Consider the following 25,568-nt stretch of genomic DNA (forward strand, 5'->3'; position numbering starts at 1 on the left):
CGAACTCCTTAGCATCTCCTGTTGGAGGTCACACACAGCCACCGTCACCATCCTCAGGGAGTAGGCCAGTGGGGACCCCCCACTGCTCACAGCACCCGTCCGAAATAAGCAGAGGGCTGCATTTGCTTCTTCCCTGCCAAAGCAAAACAAAACAAAACAGAGAGCCTCTGCCTCACGCCGAATTCTCGGAGAACTGATTAATCTCTTTCCCTTGGATTCAGTTCCTCCTTCCCTCTCCTCAGAGCTTCAGAGGAAGCCAAGGAACGGGCATGGCGAGGCTTAGATCGTGCTGGGCCCTGGGCCCTCCTTCCAGTGGTCCCTCCCCAGATTAGATCACAGAGGTTCAGGCGCCTCTCTCTCCCCTTAGGCCTTCTCCCAGGTGTCTGGAACTAACCCGCTTTCCTTCTGCTTTCGTGGCCCTTCTTCTTCCTTCGCTTTGCCGTCTCGCCCCTCTTTGTCCTCAGTCACCATGCAGGAAGCAGCCAAACCGAAGCTGGGAGGGATGGGTGGGCAAGCAGTCCTGCCTCGGTGCTCCCTGAGGTCAGCAGGGCAGCAGAGGAGGAAACTGGTGGACCGGGACCAGGGCAGAGGCTCCCCAGGGGAGGAGAAGGGGCGGCAAGGCTGGTGCGGGAGCTCCCCCGGATCACTGGGCTCAACACCAGGAACAAGGGGTTTCAACTGAATGCCGTGGTCCAGGGAAAACTTGTTTCCTGCTCTCCTTTCCTCTGTTTCTCTTAAACAACAGGCCACTTCCCCTCATTTGGCAAAAGATATGATGGCTCTTAGCCTACACCCCCACCATCAGTGGGGTGCTCTTAACAGCTCTAACTTTTGACCTTAGTAAGTGGGAAATATAGAAGGTTCAAGGTTGCCCAGTGGCAGATTTCCTGGTTACAGTTCCTGAGGAAGCAAGGACCACGTTGTTAATTAGCTCCAAGCTTCTGTGCTCCTCTTTGCTGTTACTGGATCATTCTACGTTGGGATTACAAACACCCTGGGGGCAGGCACATCACTGAACAGCAACTCTGCTTCCATTCCACCCATGCTCGGGGACCTTAAGGGCTCCATGACTCCTAGCCACCAACATAAACACTGCAGAGGTAGAAGAGATGAGGGTCAAGGGAGAAAACCACAAGCCTGAAATCTAAAAACATGGCAAGGGCTTGAGGTCTGGACAGACATCTCTGAGCCTCAGTTTTTTCATCAATAACGTGGAAATAATAATACTTACTTCCCGGGATGTTGTGGGCCTAATTATGTTTACACAGTGTCTGGCTCAATGAGATTCCAGTATACCAGTTTCCCCATTCCCCTTGTCCCAGGCCTGTCAGTGCCCAAACAGCTCGCATGTTATAGGTGCCAGGAGCTGAAGGAGCTTGTCCCGCTACCCAGGAGAAATTGCTAGGTGTTGCAGAGTTGCCCGTGAGTGGACTTACAGTCACTTGATTGTTAGAGCTATGACAGGTATGATCTAGAAGTGATGGTTAGTCGGTCTTTCCCTTCACTCTTATCCAGGGAAACCAAGAGAAACTTACATATGCTTGTTCCAGCTACTCTTTTTCCTTTTTTAATGGAGAACACAAAAAAGCACAAGGTCCATATGGCAGTTATTGATTTGGACCATCTGGTAAGCTAGGACTTGCTCCTGCCATGTTGGATTAGAAGCTGCTCTGGAAAGCCTTTCCTCCCATAAGAGATGCATTGGTCAGATGGAGACAGGGATGGATTTCATTACAGGGCAGGGACTACAGTGAGAGAAAGCCAGAGCAGGACTCCAACAGTCTGTCTGCAATCCTGACCCTACAACAAAGACCGGAAAGAACCGAGAAAGTATTGATTGACACAGGGGCACCAGGGGTAGACAGTGCTTCCACCCTCTCACCCATCCATGGAGCAGGGAGACCTCTTAAGGAACTAACAGAAGCAATTGCAAAGCACTTTCTGATTATAAAATACCCTGGAAACCTTTCTCTAGGCCTGAAACCTGAGGAAAAGGGAAAGTCAAGTTCAAGCTAGGGAGAGAGATCCACAACCCTAAAAGATGACATTGTCCCTCCATTTTTAAAGGATATTCTACTTTCTTTTTCCTCTCTCTCTCTCTGTCTCTCTCTCTCTCTGTCTCTCTGTCTCTGTCTCTCTCTCTTGACTTCTGAAAGTGTTTTCCTTTCATGGTACTTTCCTCTGCTGGCCCTCAGGCCCAGAGGCAAAACTTTCCTTCCCTCCACAAGTTTTCGTGGAGACCATGTTTTCCACTTAGAGCAGTGGGAGAAATTAAATTTTTTTCATGGTGTTTCTAACACAGCACCAAACAACAAACCCACGGATTATTTCTAAGCTTAAGGGAAGTAAAATTGAACAGACCTTTCCCTCTCCGTCAAAGACTGCGTGGCTCACCTACGCACTGGGATTGCTATAACATGGATTCGTGTGTGGTATTACAGGTCTTCCAAGCCAACAACGATGCCACAGAGGTGGTTCTGAACAAGCTGCACTCACCGCTGCTGACACGCTTCATCAGGGTCCGTCCACAGACCTGGCACTCGGGCATCGCCCTCCGCCTGGAGCTCTTCGGCTGCCGGGCCACAGGTGAAGTGGGGCTCCTGTGAGGTCGGGGAGCTCTGCGCCCCCTTCCAGCCCTCTGCAGACGGCCTGATGGCACCACGTGACCTCAACAGAAGGCTGGCTTTTACCTGTAACTCCCTGTATGGGTATTGAATGCACACCGACTCTAGACCCTGCCTTGCCAGCTACCATTTCTTCACGCACGCTCCACTCACTCATTCGCCGCACAAATACTTATGGAAGGCCCGCTGTGTGCCAGGCCACACGTTGGGAGCTGGAAGTGAATGAGAGAAGGGAACCAGCAGATGGGGTCTCTGACATGCTGGAACTTTCAGGCGGGTGGGCAAGATAGATAATAAACAAATGTAAGTACAGGGGTAATTATACACTAAGAGGCGTGTGTGCAGGAAAAGGACCGGATGCTCTGAGAGTGAGTGAGGGGACCTCACTGAGTGTTGATTGAAAGTTTGGGGACAGCCTTTCTGAGGATGTGACACTTAAACTCGGGGATGAGTAAAGGGTAGTCTGATGGTGACTGAGGGGAAAGAGCATTTTGGGTATAGAGGGAACAGCATGGTCCAGGATGCTGGCAGGATGCAAGGCAGCAAAGAGCTGTGGTAACACGTGTGAAATTAAGATCTGGTCCCAGGCAGGGTTCCATCTAGTTTGGGAAATAATCCCCCAGGCAACAACTCAATGCTCAGCTGAGCTCCCCTGCACTCACTGCCCCTAGGAGGGTCAGTGGGGACTGTGTCACCAAGGATGTGAGAGTCCTTGGCTAACAACATGAGACACTCAGCCATGCCAGGCACCACGCTGAGATCTTTTATATTGTAACTAACAGAATCCATGTAACAGCCCCCAAGAGATAAGTACTGCTATTAGCCCTCCTTCAGGCCTGGGGAAACTGAGGCACAGAGCACTTCAGTTATTCTCCCAAAGTCACGCAACTAGTAAGTGACAAAGCAAATGTGAATCCAGGCGGTCTGGTGCCCAGCCGGGCTCTTAACCACAGTGCTATCCCACCTTGAAATGCAAAGCAATCAGTGCTGACTTCCAAGTGTTTGATAGTCAGGTTCTTTGACAGTTCCCTACTGATTGGGGGTGGTTCCAGTTAGTAGGGTACCAGCATGACCTCTTGTATCTTCCTCCCTCTCCGCAGACGCCCCCTGCTCCGACATGCTGGGGATGCTCTCGGGCCTCATTGCCGACTCCCAGATCTCTGCTTCCTCCACCCGCGAGTACCTCTGGAGCCCCAGTGCTGCCCGCCTGGTCAGCAGCCGCTCAGGCTGGTTCCCTCGGATTCCTCAGGCCCAGCCGGGCGAGGAGTGGCTCCAGGTAGACCTGGGAGCGCCCAAGACCGTGAAAGGCGTCATCATCCAGGGGGCCCGCGGAGGAGATAGCATCACTGCCGTGGAAGCCAGGGCGTTTGTGCGCAAGTTCAAAGTCTCCTACAGCCTAAATGGCAAAGACTGGGAGCACATCCAGGACCCCAGGACCCAGCAGCCGAAGGTAGGATGTTCCCGGAGGACTCCCTAACCTTGCCCCAAACAGGGAGGTTGATTTGGGGGATGTTGATTTCCCATCTAGCCGGTCATCACCAACCCCTGCCAGTCAAACAAATATTAACTGAGAGATTACTTTGTGCCAGGCCCTCTGCTAAATGCCTTATTTTAGCCTTTACGACATCTCTAGAAGGTAGGTCCTTTCGTCCCTCCCATTTTAGAGATAACAAAACTGAGGCTTGATGTCATGCCAGGGTCATACAGTACCTGTGGTAGAGCCATGATTCAGACACAAGTCTCACTCCAGAGCCCAAACGCCTAACCACTACTCAACACTGCCTTTCTAATGTCTTGGACACTCTTTCTACCCTCTTTCAGATAAAGTGTCCTTGGAACTGGCCAGACAGCCAAAGGGGATGTGGTTTTTGGAGGCTCAACTATAGAAACTAGTGAATTACTTCCAAAAACAACTGTGTTTTTCTGAGTGTTGCTGCGCTCCTTTGTATTTTCCTGGGCATGACTGCTTAGATCTTTCTTGCCTCTCACACGGAGGCTGGGAAGAGGCAAGAGAAACTAACTCCAGGCCAGAAGCGCAGGCCAGTGTAACACCCCCTCCTGCCGTTGGAGGAGTGAAGGTCAGCCCTCAACGAGGGGCACCGAGGAGCCCCAGGAAAGGGAGAGGACATCACAGCCCTGTCCCTCTCCAGGTTAATCTCCCAATCAGCCAGGCGTTCCGATCCTCATTGCTAAGTTATCCCTCATTTTCCTCAGAAGAGCAGGGCCCCTAATAAGGAAGGGGTATCACATGTCTCTGTTTAGCAAATGTTTTCCATTCTTAATGCAGAGGCAAGGTCTGGGTTGGAGGTTTTGCAGTGCTGATGTAAACTCCCAGCTCATAATTCCAGCGGCTTGGAAAGGCTCAGTGCTTGGTAACTGGAACCTTCAGTGGATGGAACAGAAGTCGGACCACTGGCTCCCCCAGGGACAGCTGACCCTGGCTCTTCTTGACTACTCTGGGGGCCTGGGAAAGGAGATGATCTTAGCCAGGGTCAGAGCCTGCCCTCCCCATGACAGTGCCCCCCTTTTGAAATTGCGGGCATCCTGCAAAATGAGTTGGCTCTGCCTCATTCCTAGATGCTAATCAGCTACAGCCCCTGGCACACCTGCACACCAACAGTCCCCTAAGTCACTGGTTCACGGGTACGCTCTGGGTTGGGTCCCCCCACCTGGCTTCAGCCAGGGCAGCCCCACTGTCATCAGTTTTAGGTAGTGTGGCTTTAGGTGAGGTTTCTTTTGACAGAATTTCTTCCACTAAACCAAGGTTGGGGGAACACGGTCTTAGATTATCAGGGTGTGACCAGACCAGTGGAAATTGTCATTAGCCTGGAAAAGGGATGGTCACTTTCCCTTCAGCCTCTCAGTGACCTGGCATTTTCTAAACCTAGACTTTCAAGCTGGGACTTTCTAAATCTAGACTTTTAGGCATCTGGGAAAGAACTTCTTTTTCTAGTAAACCGAGAACTTCAGAACAGGCAAGACAGCCTAAATGCCCTTCACTCCTCTCTAGCCAAATCCAGCTTAAGACTCACTCGGAGCCGAATTCCAAGTCCTCAGTTTCACTCCCAGGATAGAGAACAGAACCCGGCAATGGCCACTCTCATCTGCTCCCCATTTGCCGTGATTCTGGGACCTCCCAGATGAATAAAAACCCTGGTCTGACAATGGGACTCCCACGGACCGAAATGGGCAGTGACCATGAATTAACTCTGAAGCTGCCTTCTGGTTGGATGTGAGGGGTGAGGTGGGAAGCGGGTAGGAAGGAGCAGAAAGGAGGAGTGAGGAGGGCTCCCACCTAAGAAGGGCTGAGCAGCCTGTCTCCCCTGCAGCTGTTTGAAGGGAACATGCACTACGACACCCCTGACATCCGGAGGTTTGACCCGGTCCTGGCGCAGTACGTGCGGGTGTACCCTGAGAGGTGGTCCCCTGCGGGTGTTGGGATGCGACTGGAGGTGCTGGGCTGTGACTGGACAGGTAAGGCCCTCTTTCCGCTGCGGGTCTCACTCACATGGTCTCATGACCCTGGCTTCCTGGGATGGCCTGGGAGGAGGTCAGACCACGACGGGGACGGGGCAGAGGGGCAGCCATCCCTGGGGTGAAGCCCCATCAGTTCAAAACGCTGCTGTCCCCTGCCTGCCCTGGGCGCCACCTTGTTCTACCTCAGACCACGGGCACTGCAGCCTCTGGACTCAGGACAGCTTCTCAAGGGATGTGCTTTGTCATTTTTAAAGGATCATTTCAGTCCTCCAACCCCAGTCTCTCAAAAACAAATCATAACCACACACTGCCCACCCAAATTCAATTAGACCCTGACTCTTCAGGCCAGAGGGCTGTGGCTGTTGATTTAGGGAAGAAAAAAAAAATGCTCATGATAATAAAGTAATCGGTTTATGTCTGAATCTGGCCTCCAGATGTCTGTGGCTAAGAGACTTCATTTTCATTTCGAAGCCACATCTGTAAAAGGCATTTATTTGCTCAGGAGGGACCCTGTTGCAGGGGAGCTGCCGAGAGCCCGACTTCTTCCCCGTGTGCCGCCGGAGGCTTGCTGGGCTCCACCCTGCGTCGCAGGCCCTGGGAGCACCTCCGAGTCTCCTGAACGAAGATGAGGCCCGATGATCATGGCCACCCTCCTGGTTTCCCGGGAAGCACCTCATCCATCCTTCCCGGTCGGGTCCGCCTCCCCTCCAGGCCCCGCCCTCCTCCCCGGGCAGGGCTGGCACAGATCCCAGCTCGACCCGCAGCCAGAGCTCGCTCGCTGCCTGCCAAACGGAGCTCGGGGGGCGCGCCGAGCCCGTGACAGCAGGAGCCGCAGGCAGGACCCCGGCCCCAGGTATCTCCATTTTCCTGTCTGTGCCGTACCTGTCAGCAGCTCACCCGGCAGGGGATCGTGAAGGATTAGTAAGAGCATGTCGGAGAAGTGCTTCTGGCTCCCGGGGAGAAAAGTGCTGCCTGTGTGCCGTTATGATGGCGCCTAGGAAGCGTCCCGTTGAGGCACGAAGGCTGGGGATCGGGCCCAAATTAGCCTTTCTCACCTTTCAATGGAAGGCAGCCCCAGTGAACGTATTTTAGTGGGAAGACACTTTACTCCCCATCACGGAGTGAGGCCAGGTTCCCTGCAGCCTGCTGCGTGTTCCTCACCTGTCCTCTTGCAGGCGCTGAAAACTGCCCTCCAACAGTGACACAAGCTGGCTTCTTCTGGCCAGAATCGGAAGCTTAGAGATGCAGGGGACCCGAGGGCTTCTAGGCCAGTGGCTTTCAAACGTTTCTGACCACCATCCACAGTTTAAGATAAATTTATATCACGAGCCACTCGACTTACAAGCATGCGTGCACACACACACACACACACACGCACACACAAAAGCACACATACACGTGTGTGCTTATGGGATATAGTATATCATTAAGCACCCGGACTCTGGGCACAGATCGCCAAGTTCAAGCCCTGCCTCTGCCAATCTCGGTTATCCTAGCTGAAGAACGGGGGTGACCATAGTGTATCTTCATGAGGTTGTCATGAGGATTCACTAAAATAATGGATATAAAATACTTAGCCTGCTGCTTGGCACCTAATAAACTTGTTATAATAAGTAAGTGTGACTGAAACAAAAGTCCCAAAGTGGTGCTTACCCCCGCCACGTGAGTACACTCTGAAATATTATAGCCCCTATTGTAAAACGCTAGTCCTGACTCATGAAATTGATCTACAACCTGTGAACAAGGGTGACATACAGTTTGCAAAAAAATCACCGATCTAGGCCAACGCCTCCATCACAGAGAGGGAAGCTGAGTCCCAGAGAGAGGAGCCACTTGCCAGAGGCCGATCAGCTACCTGAGGGCTGACTCATACTTCCTTCCTGTCCCCTGGTCCTCCGTCCGTGCCACGCCTCTTCCCAGGCTGGCCCTGCTTTATGACCGGCTGGACGATTGCTAACGGCCTTTTCCTCCTATTGCTCCCCCCCCCCCCCCCGCCAAGCTGGCCCAAATTACACCGGCAATGGCCAGCAACAGGTTTCTCATTTCAAAGTCCTCCTGGCCGTTCCTTGGAAGATCAGAGTAGGGGCTCGATACCCTCCGCCCAGCCTCCTTCCCTTTGAAGTCTCTGACATCTGGTTTCAATTGCCGGGGAGCGTAGTTTGATGGACAGTTACCTCTAAGTGTCCAGTACAAACACAGTGGACACGGAGGCCAGCTACCGTTTCCTCACTTTCATTCACACGCCCTGCCCTCTCATCGCCTCGCCCGCCCCCTGTGCCCCTGGATTTAACATTATCTCTCTGCCACCCAGCTCACCTACTCTGCCACCTAACATTTCCAGGAACCGCTCTCCCAGGCCACGTGGCTTTCTGCTTGTCAAATTTCCATTCATTTCTGTGACTCATCCTTGTTCCCGTCTTTATTCCTACCCCAAAAGGATAACAGGGAAAATAATGGGCTGGGTTGAGTTACTGCAGCTAAATAATTTGACAGGGCTGCTTCACCTGTTCATTTGTTTGTATTTCAAATGATTACTTCTTGCCTTGCTGACCATAGTTTGCTCTACAATGGAGTTTGAGATTCTGTGACACAGTAACAAATATGAACTTACAAGTTAGGACGCTTCGAGGTTATTTGCCCAGCCAGGTTTGGTCACCTGCTACTTGTATTTTGAATAAGTTGCCAACATTGACAAGTCTGGAGATTTTCCATGGAGATTTTGTTTGTTTGTTTGTTTCATGCGAGGAAAAAAAAAAAAATCTTTTTGCAAGATCTGGCCACACTGGGCCACCTCCCCTCGGTTCCTCAACCTGCTGGAACCAGTCACGTGGTGGCCTCCTTTAAACCAGGGGTGCAGGACCCCTCTGGCATCTCCTGTCCCAGCCTTTACTCTCCCAGCCCCCAGCAGGCCATCCTCCCTTACAGTAGCAGTTAGACTCCTAGAAGCATTTGAATTTGCCACACCCTGACCTAAAGGCACAGCCCCAAATTATTTCCACTGAATGGAGTCTGAGTCACTTTGAGCCCATATTCTTTTCCATCTGGTTTTGTGCAAACACGAACAGCGATGTCTGGGGTCGCACCTCCCAAGCTGTCTGGCTTGGCTATGACTTCAGCCGTTGTGCTTCTGATTATCTTGTAATAGGTGGGCCCCCAGGTCGGGTTAGCTTTGGTTCCGTCTGACTCAGAGAAGGCAGAGAAGAGAAGGCCCGTTCCACGCGCAAGCAGGGCTGAGCCCGAGACGCGACAGCAGTCACCCAAGGGGCTGTGCACAGACAGGTGTTTTCCACAGGACGGAAGCTCACTCCATTAACCCTGATTTTTTTCAAACCATTTTTGATGAGTGTCCTTCATTGCTTATGTGTGTGTGTCACCCACATCTGTGTCTGAAACGGAACACCCAGAGCATGGTTGAGCCCTGCCTGTGGTCAGTGTCCCCCACATTCATTACTGCCTGGCGTGCATGGCCTTTTGTGCTGGCCTCAGGGCCTCTGCTGTGGAGTAGAGTGTGGGTTTGTGTTCGTGCATCCATTACGGCTATTTCTACAGCTTGGGACCATTCTCCTTAACACAGGCCATGGTCCTGACTTCATCACAGCACACAGAAGTGACTTCATGGGTGTGTGTGTGTGTGTGTGTGTGTGTGTGTGTGTGTGTGTGTGTGTGTGTGTCCATCTTGGATTTCCTTTTTTCTTCCTTCTTGAAAGGCCCACCCTTGGAGAGGAGACTTAGTATTTGGCATCTTCCTGCTGGGTTTTGACACAGGCTGCTGCATGTGGTATTCACTCCCCTTCCTTTACCTCTCTGCAGACTCAAAGCCAACGGTTGAGACACTGGGACCCACCGTGAAGAGCGAAGAGACCACCACCCCATACCCCATTGACGAGGAGGCCACAGAGTGCGGGGAGAACTGCAGCTTTGAGGATGGTGAGGATGGGGCCAGAGCCGTATTTCATCCAGGATGGTATGGGTGCCGACCAGTTGCAGTGGAGGCTGGCCCATGGCTGGGGCCGGGACCTGCGGGTCCCCTAGGTCAGAGGTCAGGGAAGTGTGGTACTTAGGGGCTTGGGGCAGTGGCTATTTCCAACCAATCTAGAAGCATTCAGATGTTGGAACAACCAGTACAGCCCTACGGGTGCGAACCCACTGGGCATCAGCTGAGATAAGGGGCCATCCAAGGAGGATGCCTCCTTCAAGGAGCCTCCTTTCCTAGCCCTCACTTCGTATCTTTAGAATCCACAGCTGTGATCGCCCCTCCTGCTAAGCTTGTCTCTGGGGCACAGTCAAGGGAAAATCTGGCTGTCATCTGGGTGACTTGGTCAGTGGAGCACGATAGGTTAACTCAGCAGTTAACCATGATTTAATTGCGTTGCCCTGTGTCTTTTACCACCACTGGATGAGAAAGCCTGACAATTAGGATTAAAAGATAGGGCACCTCATCCTCCACGAGGCGAGCGCAGGTCAGTGACAAAGACGGAAGTACGAAAAGGCGCCTCACCCATTCCTCAAAACTCAGGGCCTCCTATTTGCGATCAGTCTCTTCACATGGGAAATCTATAGCATTTTCATTTTATCTTCTAAGCATATCCAAGTTAGAGAAAAACAATAATTGGCAGAGCCCAAAAGGACATCACATTTTCAATCTTCCTGCTAAGGTCACAGAATATGAGGACATTCCTAACAAACCGCAAAGTTTGGAACACCTGGCATTTGGGGCCAGAATGTAATGCTTGACAGCCTCAACTTACAGTATATTACTGATCATTATTAAACGTTCATTAAACCCAATGAGGGAAGATTGGTGAAGAGGCTTGGGAAGTGATGGAGACATAAAGACATAGCACCGAGTCAGTAGGTAGATGGTGAAATCTGTGGATCCCGCACCCTTAGCCACTTGACAGTATGAGAAACTGCAAGGATGCAGTGGACGGCTCCCCAAGATGGCTACAAAGAAGAATGGGAGGGGAGCCAAAAATAAATGCTGAAGTTGTGTGACTGCAAAATGATAATTTAATGCATATGCTCTCAGGAATGTGCTTTTGTACATTGCGTGGGCCGGGGGACACTCTTGGTCAGGGATAGTTGAATACAGAATTCTGACATTTTAATGAACTTGTTTTTGTTTTATGAAGAGGAGAAAGAGACTTGGAGAATCTTCCAAGACATGTTTGAAAGAGTTTGAGAGCCAAAAGTGGAGCGCTCTCATTTACTCTGTGGTGTTGGATTAGCAGGGTGGATTTGCTTGGTGCAGGGCAAAATGAGGGGGTTTTGTCTAAATGGCAATCCAAAGGAAAATGTGAGGACTTTCAAAAGTTTAATATAATTTTCCCATTTATAGTGGTTTGTTTCATTTGGGGTTTCTTTGGTGGTTCCTCCCCTCTCGCTTTTTGTTTTTTTTTTGGTTTTTTTTTTTTTTTGCAAAAGGTCTCTTTGTGGAATTGGGTTCCTGAGATACAGTATGCGTATAAACATTAGAGAGGAATTATGGTATATTGAATTACTCCATATTTTTGAACGGAAAAATAGGAACTTAGAAGTTGTCGGGAAAAGGGGATGGGGAGGGCTAAGGGCTGACTTTTCCAAGCCACAGGTTGATGCTTCAGTAATAGATTCCATGTGTTTCTTCTCAACTCAAGCTGACTTTGGCCAAGGGTGGGCAAATATTAAATATTCTTTCTTGGGAAGGGGAGACACGAACAGGACCCGGTGGCAACCTGCCGCCAAGGCCAGCAGTGCCCTTCCCCTCAGAGGTGAGCCATCCTCGCCCCCGGGGTGGGAGCAATGTGTTTCCACCAGTCGGCTGTTCCCTTTAGACTTCCTAACCTGCCTTCCCCACGGAAATTCCTCTCTGGGAACCCTGAGAAGGGAAGTGAAAAGGCCAAAGACCCCACTTCCTCCCTGCTACCAGCGTTAGCCAACACTTTTCCGCTGTCTCCGCAGCTCCTGAGGACAAGAGTCCAAATCTGGGTTCCTGTTTCCTCTCTTTCCCCACCTCCACCCCACCCCCGATTTAATCACATGTTCGGCACCAGCTCAGACCGGATTTTTAGAGCTGAGTGGAACCTCCAAAGAAACCCTTTGGGTTCGGTCTATTCGCTTAGAGGTGAACAGCCGAGCAGACGGCGGCAAGCCATTGTGTGGTCTCTTAGATTTCCATTCTCTGCTGTCCCTGGAATCCTGGCCTTCAGGCACTCCGAGCCACGTAAAATTATTTTCCCTCCTGGTCAGTGCTGAGCTGGGCGGCAGGCTGGTCTGGTCCCCTCGATTTGCCCTAACATGCCAAATCGCCCGGCTGGCAGTGCCTCCCCCGGGGATGCTGAACTGACCCGGTCTTCTGAAACAAGAGGCCTGGCACAGGGAGGTGAAGGGGAGCAAACAAGCCTCCCTTGTTTCCAAGGTCACTTTCTCCTCCCTGGCCAGCACCTCCCGCATTTTGAATTTCAGCCTCTCCGGATGCCAACGGGCTGTCCATCACTGCTGACAGCCAGGTTGGCAGGATCCTGCCTTCCACTGAGGCACTGGGGAGACATTCTTCTCTGGCATTTAGGGAACAGCAATTTCCACATTTGTCTGCTGTCCAGGCTGGACAGAAGAGGCCGATTAGAGCCTAAAGCCATTTGGTGGCCTCATTTATAATTGCTTACTATGGGAACCGCTGGCAGCCTTGGCTTTCATGCTGGGAAGGATGAGACCAAAGGCTGACCCGAAAGCCAACAATCGCCAAGATGAGTTAAATGAATAAGCGAAGGGAACCATTTCTTTCTCTGCTCTCCCCTTAGGCCCTGCCAGCCGTTTAAATAGCACCACTGTGGCTGTTCTCCGAACCCATTTCATTTGCCTTGTTTCGGGGTTTTTGTTTTCCCTTTTAGACAAAGATTTGCAGCTCCCTTCAGGATTCAACTGCAACTTTGATTTCCCCGAGGAGCCCTGTGGTTGGATGTACGACCATGCCAAGTGGCTCAAAAGCACCTGGACCAGCAGCTCCGGCCCCAGCGACCGGACGTTTCCAGGTAAGCCAGACTCGAATTAAGCGATGAGAGAGTTAAGGCCAGCCTGCGCCGTGTTTTTCAGCTCCACGTTCCCTGACAAGCTTCATAACTTCACCGAACAGTCCTCTGCTCTTTGCCCGCAAACCACCAGCCTTTACTGACAGTGTCACCCGACGGAATAGCTGGTTGGCGGTTCCTGGCCCTCTCTTGTGATTACAGAGCAGCCTGGAAGTTGGGAGGGAGGGAGAGAGGCCAAGATCAAAGAAGAGGAAAGAAAGAGCAATTAGGAGGTCCTAGGAGAGGGGATGAGTCAATGTCCCTTTGTTCCTGTAGCCAGCTCTCGATGCCACCATCACAGAGCACCCTGTGACTCCAAGCTGTATATTGTTCCTAAAATGGCCCATTGGGAAACTCCTGGCCCCAAGTCTGACTGATACTTTTTGGAGGGCATCATCACTTCTGTCGAAAGCCAAGTCGAGGGAGCTTCCCTGGTGGTGCAGTGGTTGGGAGTCCGCCTGCTGATGCAGGGGGCGCCGGTTCGTGCCCCGGTCCGGGAGGATCCCGCGTGTCGCGGGGCGGCTGGGCCCGTGGGCGTGGCCGCTGGGCCTGTGCGTCCGGGGCCTGTGCTCCGCAGCGGGAGGGGCCGCAGCGGTGAGAGGCCCGCGTACAAAAAAAAAAAAAAAAAGAAAAAAAAAAACCAAGTCGAGGGCCTGAAATGCTGCCACACCCATGGGTGTCTAGCAGAGCTGCCTGGCACTTGGCCTCTTGAAGAGTGTGCTGCTGCCAGTCCTTGGAATATTGTGAAGCCGCCCTCTGGTTTCAGAGAGCCAGATTTCAGAGCCTCTCCTGGCACTGTTGGTAGAGAGGGGTTGCCTTTAGCCCTTCTAAGCAGGAGTTGTCCACTCTTTCCATTGTGGCATGCTTTTACAGTGATGTTCTGGTAAATGTTTAACGACCAGCTCTCCAGGTTTAAAAAAAAAAAATCTGCTTTGTAATTTAATGTTTGCCACTGTCCGTGGTGTAAATCCTCCCACTGTGGTTGAATGCAAGCTACCAACATAACATCATCGGAGGTGGAGTTGAGAAGTACAGCAACACAGCCTTAGATAGTTTTTTTCCCTCACACAGATAACATAGATATTAAATAACTTCTGGATCATGCATACCAGTAAAATGTATTAAAATACTTAGGAAGTATTGCATTTTGAGAATTTATTTCCTTTCTTTTTTAATATACTTTATTTCATTGCAACTTTATATAATTCAGTTGTTAACAATGCTTGCATTTCACAGTAGGCTTGCAAAATTCCAGAAAACTCCACAATCGTCTCTCACAAGCCAGTACGTAGCATACGTTGCTCTAGCACATCGCGCGTTAGCTTTCAGTGTTCCTGGATCTTGGGCCCCCGTAAGCGTTTGAGAGGGAAGGGCTTAATTCTGGAAATTAGTAGATCATATGTTGCCTGCCTAGAGAATGAAAGGGGGGAGGGACCTCCCCTTCAGAGTCCCCCAGAGCCGCTCTGCTGCGCCTCACCCCAAGGACTGGCCGTGTCCCCTGTCCCCAGGGACAGCAGTGGGACGGACGCTCTCCGCGGGCCACCTCCTGCGCTTGCTTTCCCGGAGGGTCACAGCGTCTGCTCCAGAGAAAAACATTTTCATATTTCAAGTGTTTATCTCTTCAGGATTTGAGTGCTCAGAGAGATTAATATCTGAAGATCACCACAGCCTCAGGCAACAGGAGAGAACACTTACCCTCGTCCCAGCGTTAATCACCCTCCCCCCTCTCGCTCACTGCAATAATGTTTAATTAATATAATGAGCCTCCTGCACGTTGGAAAAAAAATACTTATTTTTATAACCCAGCCTGGATTTTTCATTTCATTTCCTCTCCTTTGAGACTTGGCCCAATTAATTGGTTGTTTTCCCAACCTCCACTTTTTATCCAAACGTAAAGATTTGCCGTGGGGGTGGGGTGGTGTACGTGTGCCGTTTACGCGCGTGCACTTGTGCGCTGTGTGTGTACGTGTGCCGTTTACGCGCGTGCACTTGTGCGCAGTGTGTGTACGTGTGCTGTTTACGCGCGTGCACTTGTGCGCTGTGTGTGTACGTGTGATGTTTACGCGCGTGCATTTGTGCGCTGTATGTATGTCTTTCTCAAGGTATTTGTGGGTTTTGTGTGTATGTGCATATGTTGTTTTTATGTGTAGATTTTGTGTGTTTGTAAATATGTATATGCATGTGTTTAGTTTGTGTTCATGTGTGAATCTGTCCGAGGAGCCCTGTGGTTGGATGTACGACCATGCCAAGTGGCTCAAAAGCACCTGGACCGGCAGCTCCGGCCCCAGCGACCGGACGTTTCCAGGTAAGCCAGACTCGAATTAAGCGATGAGAGAGTTAAGGCCAGCCTGCGCCGTGTTTTTCAGCTCCACGTTCCCTGACAAGCTTCATAACTTCACCGAACAGTCCTCTGCTCTTTGCCCGCAAACCACCAGCCTTTACTGACAGTGTCACCCGACGGAATAGCTGGTTGGCGGTTCCTGGCCCTCTCTTGTGATTACAGAGCAGCCTGGAAGTTGGGAGGGAGGGAGAGAGGCCAAGATCAAAGAAGAGGAAAGAAAGAGCAATTAGGAGGTCCTAGGAGAGGGGATGAGTCAATGTCCCTTTGTTCCTGTAGCCAGCTCTCGATGCCACCATCACAGAGCACCCTGTGACTCCAAGCTGTATATTGTTCCTAAAATGGCCCATTGGGAAACTCCTGGCCCCAAGTCTGACTGATACTTTTTGGAGGGCATCATCACTTCTGTCGAAAGCCAAGTCGAGGGAGCTTCCCTGGTGGTGCAGTGGTTGGGAGTCCGCCTGCTGATGCAGGGGGCGCCGGTTCGTGCCCCGGTCCGGGAGGATCCCGCGTGTCGCGGGGCGGCTGGGCCCGTGGGCGTGGCCGCTGGGCCTGTGCGTCCGGGGCCTGTGCTCCGCAGCGGGAGGGGCCGCAGCGGTGAGAGGCCCGCGTACAAAAAAAAAAAAAAAAAAGAAAAAAAAAAACCAAGTCGAGGGCCTGAAATGCTGCCACACCCATGGGTGTCTAGCAGAGCTGCCTGGCACTTGGCCTCTTGAAGAGTGTGCTGCTGCCAGTCCTTGGAATATTGTGAAGCCGCCCTCTGGTTTCAGAGAGCCAGATTTCAGAGCCTCTCCTGGCACTGTTGGTAGAGAGGGGTTGCCTTTAGCCCTTCTAAGCAGGAGTTGTCCACTCTTTCCATTGTGGCATGCTTTTACAGTGATGTTCTGGTAAATGTTTAACGACCAGCTCTCCAGGTTTAAAAAAAAAAAATCTGCTTTGTAATTTAATGTTTGCCACTGTCCGTGGTGTAAATCCTCCCACTGTGGTTGAATGCAAGCTACCAACATAACATCATCGGAGGTGGAGTTGAGAAGTACAGCAACACAGCCTTAGATAGTTTTTTTCCCTCACACAGATAACATAGATATTAAATAACTTCTGGATCATGCATACCAGTAAAATGTATTAAAATACTTAGGAAGTATTGCATTTTGAGAATTTATTTCCTTTCTTTTTTAATATACTTTATTTCATTGCAACTTTATATAATTCAGTTGTTAACAATGCTTGCATTTCACAGTAGGCTTGCAAAATTCCAGAAGACTCCACAATCGTCTCTCACAAGCCAGTACGTAGCATACGTTGCTCTAGCACATCGCGCGTTAGCTTTCAGTGTTCCTGGATCTTGGGCCCCCGTAAGCGTTTGAGAGGGAAGGGCTTAATTCTGGAAATTAGTAGATCATATGTTGCCTGCCTAGAGAATGAAAGGGGGGAGGGACCTCCCCTTCAGAGTCCCCCAGAGCCGCTCTGCTGCGCCTCACCCCAAGGACTGGCCGTGTCCCCTGTCCCCAGGGACAGCAGTGGGACGGACGCTCTCCGCGGGCCACCTCCTGCGCTTGCTTTCCCGGAGGGTCACAGCGTCTGCTCCAGAGAAAAACATTTTCATATTTCAAGTGTTTATCTCTTCAGGATTTGAGTGCTCAGAGAGATTAATATCTGAAGATCACCACAGCCTCAGGCAACAGGAGAGAACACTTACCCTCGTCCCAGCGTTAATCACCCTCCCCCCTCTCGCTCACTGCAATAATGTTTAATTAATATAATGAGCCTCCTGCACGTTGGAAAAAAAATACTTATTTTTATAACCCAGCCTGGATTTTTCATTTCATTTCCTCTCCTTTGAGACTTGGCCCAATTAATTGGTTGTTTTCCCAACCTCCACTTTTTATCCAAACGTAAAGATTTGCCGTGGGGGTGGGGTGGTGTACGTGTGACGTTTACGCGCGTGCACTTGTGCGCTGTGTGTGTACGTGTGCCGTTTACGCGCGTGCACTTGTGCGCAGTGTGTGTACGTGTGCTGTTTACGCGCGTGCACTTGTGTGCTGTGTACGTGTGCCGTTTACGCGCGTGCACTTGTGCGCAGTGTGTGTACGTGTGACATTTACGCGCGTGCACTTGTGCGCTGTGTGTGTACGTGTGATGTTTACGCGCGTGCATTTGTGCGCTGTATGTATGTCTTTCTCAAGGTATTTGTGGGTTTTGTGTGTATGTGCATATGTTGTTTTTATGTGTAGATTTTGTGTGTTTGTAAATATGTATATGCATGTGTTTGTGTTCATGTGTGAATCTGTGTCTGTATGTTTATGTTTGAGAGTGTCTGTGGTTTATATATGCATGTGTATGTGTGTGTCTGTATGTTTATGTTTTGAGCGTGTTTGTGGTTTATATGCGTGTGTGTGTGTGTGTGTGAGGTGTGTGTATAAGGGGGCAGCTTGGCAAAGGCGCGTTGAATAAAGGGATGTAGGTGATACAGCAAGGGGAGATTTACTGGCCCTTATTCAGCATCCATCCTCAGGTTCTTTCTAATAATTCCACTTCCTCCCTTGTACTCTTCTGAGCAGATTTTCTCTGAGAATGCCTGAGGTCAGCCCTGTCCAGATTCCAAGGCCACCAGTTAGCAAGTGACACTTTGGGGAGAGCTTAAGCTACTCTCCATTTGATGCGGTCCCCCTCTGCCCCCTCTTCACCCAGCCCTCACCCTCACCTGATGCCCCATGGGTTGACCCCGGCTACTGGCTGGGAATCCTCATCCTGCCCTCGTTCCACTTGATGCATTACACCCTGCGGTTTGGGAAGGCTGTTCAGAGCAATCTTGCAGAGTGGGCAGAAGTCCAACCTTTGGCTGGCTGGATGGGGACAGAAAGAAAATTAGGGCCATAAGGAACTGCTAGATCTAATGTTGTTTCTCCCTTAAGAAATCGAGAAAGAAAATAATTATTTTCCTGTTCCAGAGGAATCCCTGAAGTTTGGAAAAGTGGCCCATGGATGCTGCCTCTAGAAAACAAAATCATAATATTGTCTTCAGAGCCCTTCTGTCCATCCTCTGATGATTTAAAAATCATTTGCTGTATTTCCCATTGTCCTTCCCCTTACAAAACATGATACTGGGCTCTAAGCAGGAGAGGATAGAGAGCCCTTTCTGTTCAGGGTGGTCCTTTCTTCTTCAAGAAAAAATTGGGGCCCCGAGGAGAGCAGTTGGGAGAAAGGAAACAGCTGTGCTTGGTTAGGGGCAGGGCAAATGCTAACGGGTTCAGAGTCCCGGGACCTTCCAAGTCAAGCCTGAAAGTGCTGTGTCACCCACACTTCGCCCCTCCACAAAGAGGAGACCGCTCCACTCTTTAAGAAAAGTGTGCCATATGTTTTATCTCCTTGTTAGATAGGTAAACAGAAGTAATTACACTTAAGAAAGGAGGTGTCCCCATCAAGTGCAGAGGGAGAAGGGAGGAAAGAAAAAAGGCAACAGCCATGTTGAAATATCATACACAGACTACTTGATTGGAAGTGTCTGTGGAAACTACTTACATTCCTTAGATGTTTTCTGATTTAGTTCTTTTCTCATGTTTTGTTTTGTTTTTTTTCTTTTCCTTTTAAGTAAGCAATGAGTTCTGTTCTTTTGGCTAGTGGTAATAGTTGCTTAAGGCTGACAAGACACCCACTGGTTTTATTCCACTGTTTTTGTTTTTCAAGATAGTCTTTCAAGACATTCAGAATTTCTTTTTTTAGCTCTTTGCTTGTGGCTTAGAAGCCTGGAGTGTGTTCATACCAGCCCCTGGGGACCCTGTTCCGAATTCAGTGACCCCTGGTGGTTGCAGAGGAGCTAGTACCTTGTTCTCTGAGAAAGCACTTTGCCTTTGCTCTGTAACTACAATGACACAGAAAATGTCTCCCCTAGTGGAAGCCACTGTATCTCACACGGGTATTCTTAAGTGCATTGATCAGAAACAGAATTTTGAGGAAGATCAGATCCAGCTCTTTGAGGAACAAGGCAAAAACTCCTTGAGATGCTATGGTGAACCCGTGTGTCTAGCCCTGCCCCGTGTAATACGGTAGCCGCTAGCCACACGTGACTATTTTAATTTTAATTAGAATTAAATACAGATACAACTTCAGTTCCTCCATCACATCAGCCACATTTCAAGAGCTCAGTACCCACTCTGTGTGGGACGGTGCAGACAGAGAACACGTCCATCCTCACAGGATGCTGTCCTGGTCAGCACAGCTGGAGCACCTTCTGGCATGAAGAGCAACTTCCAGGGTGCTTGCTGACGCTGTTGCCCCTTAGTTTGGTGTAAACCAAGAGAAAATAATTAGAGAGATGTGCCTTCTCCATGATCCCTTGGTGGGAGTGTTCATTGCCCGGCATTTTTTGTCAGTCATTGTACCTCAGTGAGTAACATAGTAACGTAAGCAAGTAACATACTGTTAGACAGTATAGGAACTATTTCATTCAATCAAAAAGAGTAAATAGTAATAGCAATAATAGTAATAATTGTTTTATTATTGTTGTTGTTGTTATTATCTTCAGGAATGAGACAAGACTAGAGATAGAGGGTACTGTTCCAGGTCAGCTTCAGAATCCTCAAGTGTGTGGTCACCCTAAATGTGTGTTCTTTTATATATTTGTTGACCTAACGAAGTATGACTACAATATTACTTCATTTCAGTAACTTCAAATCATGGAAGTGACATAAAGAAAACAGGCAAAGGCTATTTGGAATAGTATGCCTTTATAAAAGGACAGAGCTTTGGCTACCTAGCATTTATATGCTTATTGGATTGAGAGACCAGAACCTTTACTCTGGGTTCAAAAACAAGTGAGAGTAAGTCAAGAATACAATGTTCCGAAATATTCAAATTTTACAAATGGCGGCTCTTCCATCAGATGTAAGTGGTAGTCCTGTTGACTTCTTGTAGGGCAGTTTTGATGCAGATTGCGTCACTGAATAAACACCATGAGAGTGGAGGACCAGAACTGTGGTTCACTATGGGACATACACACAAGAGGATTAAGTGTGAGTGGGTATGGTCAGTAGACAGTCACAAAGAAATCAGTGAAAATGACTGATGAGTCACCTTGCTTGCAATGGGCTTGATTTTGGGCGGTGAGTTAGCAGGGACCCTGTGAATTAAAAAGCAACTCTCTAAACTCAAAAGACCTTCCTCATAGGTGAGACCGATGGCAGCAAACGATCCAGACACGGGATTGGCATCAGCTTGAACTGCCTTCAGAAAGAGGTTGCTGTGGCGTGTCTGGGGCACAGCCACTACAAATATGGAGATGGAAACTTCTCAGGCTTAGAGCAGGCTAGATAATTAAAGACCAGGAACAGCTGGGCTTAAAGAAAGCCATATTTAAGGAATAACTTGAACTGGAAAAAAAAGCATAGAGGCCCTTCTTTAAGGAGCGTAGGAAGGAAGACATCTCTGACTTTGCAGAAAAGACAGCAGTAGAGAGGAGAAGCTCTTCCTTTTATTCTGAAAGTCATGATTGGTTGAGGGTGTAAGATTGATAATGAAGGGGCAGAGTGATAAGAAGACTGAGTCGATTGCAAACCTTCGTGAAAGCTGACATACCAAGAAAGCAGCTCAAGATGGACCCCTGCAAAGCCCAGGCCTGAAACCTCAAATGTCCAGTAGATGGTCAATTGTAAACCTTGAGAACATCCTGCCGAGTTCATCCCAAGTCAGTGTTTCCCTTAGCCAGTTGTTAATTTGAGGACCTCAGCAGAGATAGTCTGACCTTGGGAGGCCAGCTGAGGGGCTGACTCGTGTCTTAAGCATGACCTCTACAAAGAGACTCCATCTCCTGCAGCACTAAATATTCTTTCAGATGGTTGTTCTAGTAGGAGGGCAAGATGCTAGCCAGGAGATGCGTGTGTTGGACAGATGGTGTGTTTGGCTTTGCGGTAGCCTGGAGGATCAGACTGGTGATTTATTTCAGGGTTTGGTAAGGTGTCGGCACCACTGATTCCATTGCTGTTGGGCCAGAAGTAGTGGTCACGTGATCAGCTGAAGCCAGATGTGGTCATAAATCGCCAGGTGAGATGTCGGGAGACCCTTTCTAGAGACAGCAGCAGGTTAAGACTCCGAATGACCTCGTCCTCTGCACTTCCTCTCTGCCCTCTTGAACTCCTGTTGTTCAATTCCCATGCGATTGTTTTCCCTGCGTAATGGGCGACAACAGATGTTTTGAGTCAGGAACCTAGCAAAACGCCTCCCAAACATGTCAGGTCTGCGGGGAGAGGGATTGTATCTCTGGAACATTTTTTCTTCATTCTCTTTCTGCTGCTAAATGTATCTCCTCTGCATTGTTTCCGGTTGGAAGCTAGCCATTGTCGACATCACTGCCATCAGCTACAAAAACAAGAAGACAGCCTCCGGCAGGTAGAGCTGATTCTTAGCTGGCCAGTTGTCATGTTTGGGGACCTCTTAACAATCCAAAGGGCTTTTTCCCTAAAGTCTAAGTAAGTCAATAAAGTAGCCCAGCCATGCCAGGCCAACCCTTTGCTCTATCAAGTCACCAACAGCCACTGTCTTTTAAAACTTCCTCTGTGTTTGGCAGTGGTAGGCCATAAATTAGAATGTTCTAGAAGAACAAACTCCACTGATAGCACATGTGCTTCGCTCACAGCACATATATGGGTGCCGTGACTTCAAAGAACTGAAGCACTTAGCTTGGCAAAGGGTCAGCGTGGAGACCTGCCACAACCAAAGCCCTGGAAAGCGGACATTTAAAGAGGCAAGGGTTGTGTTTCCTGAGGAAGTGAAGACCGGGGTCTTAATTCTTCACGAGTGAAAATGTTTCTAAGTCAGAGGACAGAAATTGGCTGCACTCCATCGGGAATAGAAGGAGGACATGTGTCTAAATGACAGCAGGAAAACTGAAAACTGAAGTTAAGAAGTTTCTGACAGTTAGGGCTGTGACCCAGAAAACACATTGCCAGCATGGCCTGTGGAAACTCCTCCTCTGGAGAATTTAAAGCGAAGGGTGGAAAGCTGTTCTGGGGATGTTTTCAGCATGGTTCCTCTGGGCAGCAGGGCTGGCCCCATCTAAATGGTCTTTTGAGGTCCCACTCTCATTCCAGAATCATGTATTATTTTATTTCATCTACTGTAGATTGACCCAAAAGCATGTGATAAACAGTGTCTGATGTACAGCTTGAGGCTGGCTGGTTTCTGGGGTTAGGATGGATCTGGGAACCATCTTATTCCAGAGAACATCTTTACTGTCCTTGAGCCAAGTCTTACTTCCTTTGAGTCTTGGTTTGGCCCTCCCAGGTTATTGGTGCTCTTTGGACCCTTTTTCTTTCTAAAAGAAACAAAAAGGCCAGCACAGGAGGCAGTAGGTTAAGTGATGGCAGTGGAAATGAAGATCAGAGCATTTATGGAGCGTCTACTGTGTCCCTGTTCGTATGCAAAGCACCTTACAAGGCTCTTTCCATTTCCTCCTCTTCACAACCCTATGCAGTATTGCTGTTATTATATCCATTTCACAGATGGGAAGACTGAGGCTTTAAAAGACTAGCGAACATTAGGATTCCGGCCCAGAGGAGAGGCGAGTTTCTGGCGATTTTACTCAGTCCAATCAGGGCTCAGATCCTCCTTCCATCACTCTCTAGCTGTGGTCTGGGACACATGACTTCAATTCTCTGAGCCTCTGTTTCCTTTATGTTAAAAACGGAGAACATAATACTTAATTCACAGGGAAGATTACAGAAGGCAACAAAGCCGCCAGTGTGATATCTGGCACACAGAGATGCTCAGGTCACAACAATTCTCTTGCCCCTACTCTTCCTCTCCCCATCTCTGGGCTTTTCCTGGCCGAAGCCATTCCTTCATGATGTCCTGCTTCTAATCAGTCCTCTCTCAGTGACAGGCAGGGACGTTTTGCAGCTCAGCGTCCCTCTGACTGATGTCTACTTCTAATTCCTTAAATTTACATATCATCTTTCTTCCCTCAAGCTCATAGCACTTAACAGACAAGTGGGGCACAAATGATTTCACTAAGTAAAATTCAGAGGCCTGCTTGCCTTGAGATTCTGCAAACTAGTGGATTAGCTCAGATGTCAGCACTGAATTACGATCCTTCAGTAGCATGCCACCAGCATTAACTCCCTGGTCTTCCAGTGGTCCTTTAAATCATACACAGTGATTATCATCTTAGTGTGAGATAAAGAGAAGAGAGGAGAGGAAAGGGAGGGAGAGAGGAGGGGGCCAGCTCAGGTCCCCGGGAGAGGCAGTCTGTGAAACCTTTGGCCTCATCGTGCCTGAAGTTTGAGCAACAGGATGCGTAAATAAAACAGACCGGATAAAATCCAGCCAGCCCGGCTCTTTACACCTCCACACACATTTTACTTACTAAATTCTAACCATTATGCTATGATTCCCCTGCTGCTTAAGAATGTAAATTCACACAAGTGACAGTATTTCTGCCAAGCAATTTTCAGGCAGCCAGTGGGTCTTATTTGTGAAACTGTGAAGGAAGAAGGCTGAATAATAAGTCTCTGAAATCTGGTTTCCTTTATGTACGAGTGGAAACAGTAAAGGCTTGGAAATGACTGGAGCTTGGGAGCATTTGGGGGGGGTTCTCACTGGTAGCTCAGTGGACTGGATGCTTCCACAGGTCACCCTGATTTTGGATCTGCTTATTGACTGTAGGTATATTCACTTTGCAAAAGCTATTGTACCTTTTTCTTTATACATACTCATATTTCAGTATAAATGTTCCTTAATAAAAAGCAGAGCATCTCAAAAAAAAAAAATCACCTCACCTTTGAAAAAAGGCTGTTGGCTCAGTAGAATGGGAGGTAAGTGTGAGGAGATTATATGAACCTGAGGGATTACCAGAGGCCAGATGTTTCCCCCTCTGTTCTTGTTTCCAATAGACAGCCTCACTGCATTCTTTAACCATGTGTTCGTCATTCATTCATTCATGGGAACAAAATTTTCCTGAGTGGTGGCATATATTTGTCACTATCTAGGGGCAGGGAGAAGAAGCATTATTAACCCTTCTATGTGTAAGGCCAGGACCTTACATCTAACCAGGGCAATAGGAAAGACACACACCAAACAGTTAAGTTACAGTACAAGGCAGTGGGTGTTTACCCGCTGAAACGCATGAAAAATGGCCTCCAGTCTTTTTTAAAACAAGGTAAAATCAGTGGTGTGGTCAGTAGATGCTCGAGTTGTTGAGAGAAGAGAGGAATTAATGTTGAAATGTGCCAGAATGGTTAGGAGAAGAACTAGCAAAAGGGGGTCGGGGAGCAGAGAATTACAGGTAAATGGAGAAAAGGCAACAGCACTCAGCAGAGAAGCCAGTTTGCCTTGAATAGCATGTGATTGATTACACGGACTTGGGACAAGGTACTGGGGTCACAGCTGAAGTGAAGGGCCTACTGCATGAATGTGGGGAAACCTGGAGTCAAGTCCGGCTCTGCTACTCACTAGCCTCTCTCCCTTGGAAGGTCACTTGAACCTTTCTGAGCCTCAGTTTCTGCATCTTGTGCAAAATAAGATTAGTAAGACCTAGCTCACAAGCGTATAGCAATGATTAAATTATGAATGCATATCAACATGCTTTGTAACCTGTAAAGCATTATACAAATATGACTTATAATGATTACCATTAATAGTGGCAGTAATGAGATCTGATAGGAGAAGCATAGGTTCAGAAGTTCTTTGCGTGTCTGCTTGTGGCACCAGTGTCTCCTCCCTCAGCAGATCACCATCATTAAAATTCTCTGCTCCAGACAGCTGCCTACTTATCTGTGCTGACTTTGGCCTTGAAGAGGTCCCGTGTTGTGGGAAATTCGACCAACGTGGTTCTGGATGGTTAAGGAGTCCCAAACTGGAATCCCAACTATGCATCCTAAGCTGGTCTAATTTGACTTCAGGGGAGGGTAGCTTCTAGAGCAATAACCCTGGAGAATCTAACCAGAAGGGACTTAGGGGAGACAGGGAGGAGGGAGAGACATGGCCAGGAGGAGGAGAGGAAAGAGCTGTTTCTGGGCCACTGATGACTGTCACAGGCTCCGCTCTCACTAGAAAGATGACGTCAGCAGGAATAACACCAGCAAACCGGTG

The 25,568-nt window shown here is 49.1% G+C and overlaps 1 protein-coding gene across 4 annotated transcripts in view; it reads left to right on the top strand.

The window, feature by feature from the left end:
- Positions 1 to 25,568, top strand: part of NRP2 (neuropilin 2) — a 118,571-nt gene that overhangs the window by 57,795 nt on the left and 35,208 nt on the right. For all 4 annotated transcript variants that reach the window (XM_024124575.3, XM_024124576.3, XM_024124573.3 and 1 more), the window contains exons 8-12: positions 2,442 to 2,586; positions 3,725 to 4,074; positions 5,954 to 6,098; positions 9,912 to 10,028; positions 12,971 to 13,111. In XM_024124575.3, the coding sequence (XP_023980343.1) occupies positions 2,442 to 2,586; positions 3,725 to 4,074; positions 5,954 to 6,098; positions 9,912 to 10,028; positions 12,971 to 13,111 (898 nt within the window). The remainder of the gene's footprint in view (positions 1 to 2,441; positions 2,587 to 3,724; positions 4,075 to 5,953; positions 6,099 to 9,911; positions 10,029 to 12,970; positions 13,112 to 25,568) is intronic.

The sequence above is a fragment of the Physeter macrocephalus genome, chromosome 2 (genome assembly GCF_002837175.3).
Source record: "Physeter macrocephalus isolate SW-GA chromosome 2, ASM283717v5, whole genome shotgun sequence".
In the NCBI taxonomy this organism is placed as follows: Eukaryota; Metazoa; Chordata; class Mammalia; order Artiodactyla; family Physeteridae; genus Physeter; species Physeter macrocephalus.